This window comes from Athene noctua, chromosome Z (assembly GCF_965140245.1).
Source record: "Athene noctua chromosome Z, bAthNoc1.hap1.1, whole genome shotgun sequence".
Taxonomy (NCBI): Eukaryota; Metazoa; Chordata; class Aves; order Strigiformes; family Strigidae; genus Athene; species Athene noctua.
Window position 1 is genome coordinate 71,400,473 of NC_134077.1, and position 5,786 is coordinate 71,406,258.

Below are 5,786 nucleotides of genomic sequence, written 5' to 3' on the forward strand. Positions count from 1 at the left end.
GAAAAACTTAGAAAATCATGATTTAGAAATCTTTAAGCTCAATGATAACTGAGAGCTGGTAACATCTTTTTCTACAACCTTAAGGGCATTTCATGTTCCCAGGTAAATTCTGCTGGTTAATCCCCTTTATTTCTGCTATTCCTCCAAAAGGGTGAAGAATTACAAAACTGAGAGATCAGGACTTGATTTCTCATTAGCAGTGATGATTCCGTGCCTCATTTTTACAGCCTAAAGATCATTTCAATTACCACTACACAAGAATCTCAGGCTCTTGCTGGTCAAAGGTGAAATGTTTTCAGAAGATAAATATTCTAGGGGGTAGAAATCCAAAGTAAACTCAGTTGAAAATTTAAAAAAAAAAAAAAGCAGACCTTCTATTCAAAAACCAAACTTCTAAAAATGCTGATATTTTGTCCAAAAGCTCACCAGAGCCTTTCTCTTCAAATCCAATTTAGTAACTCTTCTGCTTTAGTAACCGAAGCTTTTATAGAGAGGCGTGGAATAAACCAATCTTTTACACTAGCATGCACTCTGCCTTCAGAATAAGAGAGGCATTTGGAATCATATCCGAACCTTACTTAAGTTAATAAAGTCATGCGAATTCACACTAGCCTACGTGCACTGTTGTTACCTCTTAGTTACTGAAGAAATGACCACCTACCCCACCAAGACAACTAGTAAGTACATTGATAATAGCAGATAAGGGAATAAATATGTTCTGAAAGTAGGGCATACTTGCCCGTGAGATATTCAAGAGAAAACGGAGATCAGGAATACATCTATGCTTGAGGGTAATCTCATTTTATTGAATGGTTTGAAGGGCTGCTTAAAATAACAACACTTTACAGTCTATATATGCAGTTTCCATTTTAAAAAATTAAATTATTTTTTCAGAAGACAAAACATGCATATTTATCTATGTCATTTTGAGATAAAAGAAAGAATTACCATTTACAGCAGAAAATCCTCTTTACAAATCTTTTAAGGGGCAAGGCAGGCAGTAGCAATTCTGCAGAAGGCAAAGCATATAAACTCACTATGCTGAAGGTATAGTTTATTTATTGAGAGACATTAGCAACTGCAGAAGAAGGTCGTTTAAGGATGGATTCAACTGAAAATGACAGTGGCTCGGTTGTAGAAAGTCTTGTTGTGGCCTGTTTGGCCCCAAGAAAGTCTTTTGCACATTTGTCCACTGTAAACTTGTGGGTTTGGTTCTCTTTAATGGCACACTCTCTGTATTTCTTATGAGCATCTTCAAAAGCCTCCTTCACAAATGATGTTCTCAATTCTGATGATCTGTCAGGAAATGTTTGCTGGAACAGTGACTGAAATGGATTGTATTTGAGCAGTGGAGGGGGCTTGGCACTGTCTTTGCTGATCTTGCTTAATACCTGCTCCTGAGGAGCCAGAGAATCCTTATCAGAAATCTGAGAGAAAGTCCTTTTTGGAGGAGAGAAAGCTGACTTCTCACGGGCTTCCTGAGGATGGCATGGTATCTCATTATGTGGCTGCTGAATGTCTTGCGTGTGGGTCAGAACAAATGAATTTTCCAGTTTTGGAGACATGATGTCATGCTCGGCATTTGGACAGTCCTGGCTTTGTGAGACCTTGGCATCCCAACCTGTCCCAGGTTTGACAGCTTGGACAGTAGTAGCATTCAACAGACATTGCTGGTAGAGGAGAGCATCGCTAATGGGGCCACATTTTGGCCACACTAAGAACCTAGAAGACAGGGGATACTGCCTGTAGGTAGTAGCTACACTGACATTTGAAGAGATTAGTTCCATGTTGCTGGATCCTGAATACTGCATGGTTAGATCAAGGCAGGTTGGCAAAAAATTGCAAAACTCCTTGTTTGGAGTCTCAGCTTGCGTAGTGTTGAAAGCTGTTTTATACGAGTTGTACTCAGCTCCATGCACCATGCGGTTAGGGAGAAAAAGAGCAGCTGCTTGTGTAGCTTCCATCATCTCTCTCTCTTTATACTCTCTCTCTAGCATAATGTTCTCCAACTCTTTATCAGCAAAAGCCCGTCTCTTTCTCATCCTGTCACTTACAGGGGGTGGTAAGGGTGAATTCCCTCCCAGGTAAGGGTCTGTTGGAATAGGACGGTAACCTAAAACACAAAGCAGCGTTAGGAAAGAAGCTGCATAAGAAAAATATTAAAGCTGTGTTTGTAAAAGCACCCTGTTTGGGGACAGTCTTGCCAGGTGCCAAGTACTTGCTACAAACCCTGAACACCATCAGCTCCTGCTGATGTCACCAGGCCACGGAGGCTTAGCTCCCTGTGCCATCAGGCACATTCATATGTATTCAACTCATGCAAGTTCTTCAACACAGACAAGCAAGTCTTGCTCCTCTGCCATGTGTAGTCTGCTTCAAAGCTAGCTGATCAGTAACTGCAAAACCAACTTCAAAACAGCAGACTGAGGGGAAAAGAAAAGCAAAACCCTGCTGCGTGTTATGACAGAGTTTGCATCATGCAGCTTAATGAGATAACCATCCATTTTTAACAAATATGGAAACTATTCAGGTATTTTATTTCTCCTGAACTAGAAGAGAACTTTGATCAAACATAGAAATCCAGTTCCCTGTATATTCAGCTACGAGGCTAACTGGATTCACTTAATATAACCGATAGGGTCCAATCCTGTTCACTCTACACAAAAAAGTAATCCCATTCAATTAATGGAACTACTTACATGAGTAAGGAGAACAGGGTTTTTACCTGTTTTCATTCCCATTCCTTTCACACAGGTTTTCCCATTGCCAAGGAAGATATCTATCCCTACAGCTGATGCCTTTTCTATTCTCTAAAGATGAATCACTATGTACACATTGCTACAGATCGTAGAAAATTCCAAGGAGAACTAGGAGAAAAGAAAAAGAAAGTTAAGATAAATTCGAGGAAAGAATACAGAAAAGATTTTTTTTAAGGGGTGAACTGTAGCCAGAAATAGAGGTTTCTAATAGGATAAAATTTTAAGTGCACAGGCAAGGCAAAGAGCTTTATTTTGGAAAAAGAGGGGGAAAAAGCTAGATTTAAGAATTGTAATGCTTTACAGGGCTGCAGTTTGGAAAGTAATTAAAGCAAACATAGCAATAAATTTGGGCACGATGAGAAGAGGGAGTGCGAAACAAAAGATAAAACTCTCACTAAAATATCCATCTTTAAAATATCATTCTTCCATAGATAGTATTTTCGTCAAGGGAAGGAAAAAAAAAAGCATGCTATTATGCGTATCTTGCTATTGATAATGTCACAAACGGTGCTGCTGTGTTAGGCGTTCAGAGGAAAAGAAAGAAAAAAAAAAAGAAAGAAAGAAAACGAAAAAAAAAAAACCACACAACCTATTTGATTTAGTCATTTCCTGATAAAAACACCCGCGAATAAATTACCCTGCACTGCAAAACGCTGCTGGATAGTCATGTAAAAAGAATGTCAGCTTGTAACAGTAACTCTCAAATTTCAAATTACCGTTGCTAGCATTTCAGGCATTATTTTGGGCCGGGGGGCGGACAACTGAAATTCTGCCACATCGATTCCAGCAACGACGGGCAGGAGACGCGGGAAAAGGCTCCGAGGGCACCGGCAGCCGTTCGGGCGCGGGTACCGGTGCCCTCGGAGCCTCCGCCGCCCGGCGCCGGTCGCAGAGCACGCTTTAACGCCGTTCCGCGTTTATTTCGGTAAATAACGCTGCATTTCACGCGTGTCCGTGAGCGGCCGCGCCTCGGACGGGAGGTATGGGTTTTTCTGAGGCAGAGCGAGGTTTCCCCGCTGCCAGGCTGCGCTGCGGGACTGGGGGCAGCCCGTGGAGGGGCGGGGGATGCGCTTACCTTCCAGGATGCTCTTGGCCAGGAGGCTGGGCGTCCGGACATGCCTCTGGTAGACCGCTTTGCGCTCCAGGCTCGCCTGCTTCCCCGCCAGCCCCTTCTTGTCCTGGGAGAGCGACCGGCCGGCGCCGTCAGTCTGCGGGCCTCCCGTGCCTCCCGACCCGACCCGTCCCGTCCCCGCTCACCTCGGTGGCCTGCTGCCGTCGGAGAGCCACCTGGGCGGCCATGACGCGCTGCCGCTCCACCACCAGCAGGCAGTTGGCGCACTGGCAGTCGCGCCAGCGGCAGTAGCGCTTGTGTCCCTTCAGGCACGACACCACCCCGTGGTTGCGGCACCGGGCGCATTTGGGCGTGCGGCTTAGCTTCCGCGGCTCCCCCCGCCGCGGGGCCGCCGCCGCCTCCTCGCCTTCCACCCCTCCCTCTTCCTTCTCCGGGCCGGCGCTGCTGCGCAGCGCGCCGGGGGCCTCGGCCACCTCCCCTTCCAAGCTCTCCACGTCGATTTCCCAGTCGGCGGCGGCGCGTCCTTCAGCCATGGCTCCTGGGCGGCGCGGCTGCAAGAGAGGGGTCAGCCGCCCGCCCCCGCGGCGGACGGCAGCCGGGGCACACCCGGCTACCGAGGTGCCCGCCGCCGCCCGGCCCACCGCCAGTCCCGCCGAGATGCGTCCCCGTCGGGAAGTCACGGCTGAGCCCGTCTGGGATGTCATCTCCCCCCTTACCGCCCGTTCAGGTCTCACCCCCGTGCCCCGCGCAGGGCTCAGCTTAGCCTCGACGGACGCTTCCCCCCCGCCTCTCCGCCCGCCCCGGGAACCGTGCTCGCCCGCCGCTGGCAGGAGCGCGTCTCCAACGGCGGAGGATGCGGGAGGAACCGCGCCAGGGAGATGCCCAGCGCCGCAGGGTTGCGGGGCGGTCAGGTCCTTCCAGGGACCTGTTCATTTCAGGATCTTGAGAACCCTCCTGCCCGCTGCATTCACACTCAGCGGACAGGTACGGGACACACCGCCGCTGTCTGCTCCGGGGGCTGCAGGGCCTCCGGGAGCTCTCTGCACCCCGGGAGCGGTGTTTTCGGACACCCACCTGGCCTCCCCGCCCTTCCTCCCGCACTTTGCACTTACCCAAATGCAGCGCCCGAGGCCGGCAGGCGGTGCAAGGCAGCACGCAGCGCCCCCCCCCGCTCCCCGCAGCTAGCGGGGCCGCCGCTGCCCGAGCCCAGCCGGCGGCAGGGGACTCCCGACCCTCGCACCTGTGGGGGGGGGCAAGGCTCCCGGGCAGCCGGGACGCCGCGCCGTCGGGGGGCCGCTGCGTCGCAGGGCGGCGGCACTGGATGGGACGTGCGCGGCTGCGTGTGCCCGCTCGCTGCGCCGGGGCTGGCACCCGCCTCGCGGCACCGCGCCCGCCGCGCCGGGCCCGTCGCGTTATCAGCACCGCCCGCGCCGCCCATTGGTCCCGCGCCGCGCGGCCGCCACTCCGATTGGCCCGCGCCGCCGCCGCCCCGCCCCCCCGCGCGTGTGCCAGCCGCCAGCCGCTCGCCCGTGGGTGCGGGCGGGCGCGGGGCGCGCGGGGGCGCGGGGCGGCGCGCCCCGGCCCGGCCCGGCCCGGCCGGCGCAGCCGAGCCGAGCGGGAAACGTAAGCGGGCCCTGGGGTGGTGATCTTTAATTTTAGGGCAAAAAACAGAGGGGGAAAGGGATGAAAGGGAGAAAAGACGGTAACGCGCGGGATGGTGACGGCCGAGAGACGTGCCTCGCGGGCCAGAGGCGTTCCCCTAGCCGGGGAGCGGCCTGGGGACGCGGGTTTAAAAGGCGGAAAAAAGGCACCGCGCTGTTCGTTTACCGCCGTTCGCGTTGCGTGGCCCGCGAGTGGAGGGGACTCGTGGGAATGGCTTTTTTCCGAGTCTGAAAATGCAACGGAACCGGCGTTGTCTTCCTGCTCTGTCGGGAATTAGGGCGAGGAAAAGTACC

At 52.2% G+C, this 5,786-nt stretch overlaps 1 protein-coding gene across 2 annotated transcripts; it reads right to left on the reverse strand.

The window, feature by feature from the left end:
* Positions 1–938: 938 nt before the first annotated feature.
* On the reverse strand, positions 939–5,023 carry DMRT2 (doublesex and mab-3 related transcription factor 2). Of its 2 annotated transcripts, XM_074932353.1 has the most exons (4): positions 4,944–5,023; positions 4,017–4,382; positions 3,835–3,937; positions 939–2,113 (listed from the first exon to the last, which is right to left on the reverse strand). In XM_074932353.1, the coding sequence occupies exons 2-4, from the start codon at positions 4,362–4,364 to the stop codon at positions 1,059–1,061; spliced, it is 1,506 nt and encodes a 501-aa protein (XP_074788454.1). In that variant the 5' UTR covers positions 4,365–4,382; positions 4,944–5,023; the 3' UTR covers positions 939–1,058. The 2 variants fall into 2 exon arrangements, with proteins under 2 accessions (XP_074788454.1, XP_074788455.1); XM_074932354.1 differs by lacking the exon at positions 4,944–5,023 and having other exon boundaries at positions 4,017–4,441.
* Between the last annotated feature and the right edge of the window lie 763 nt (positions 5,024–5,786).

Excerpts from the sequence above, each read along its gene's own strand:
- DMRT2 (XM_074932353.1), bottom strand. The coding sequence starts at position 4,364 with ATGGCTGAAGGACGCGCCGCCGCCGACTGGGAAATCGACGTGGAGAGC. Across the intron at positions 3,938-4,016 it reads GACGGCAGCAGGCCACCGAG|GACAAGAAGGGGCTGGCGGG; the intron begins GTGAGCGGGGAC and ends TCGCTCTCCCAG. Across the intron at positions 2,114-3,834 it reads GGCCAAGAGCATCCTGGAAG|GTTACCGTCCTATTCCAACA; the intron begins GTAAGCGCATCC and ends TTTGTGTTTTAG.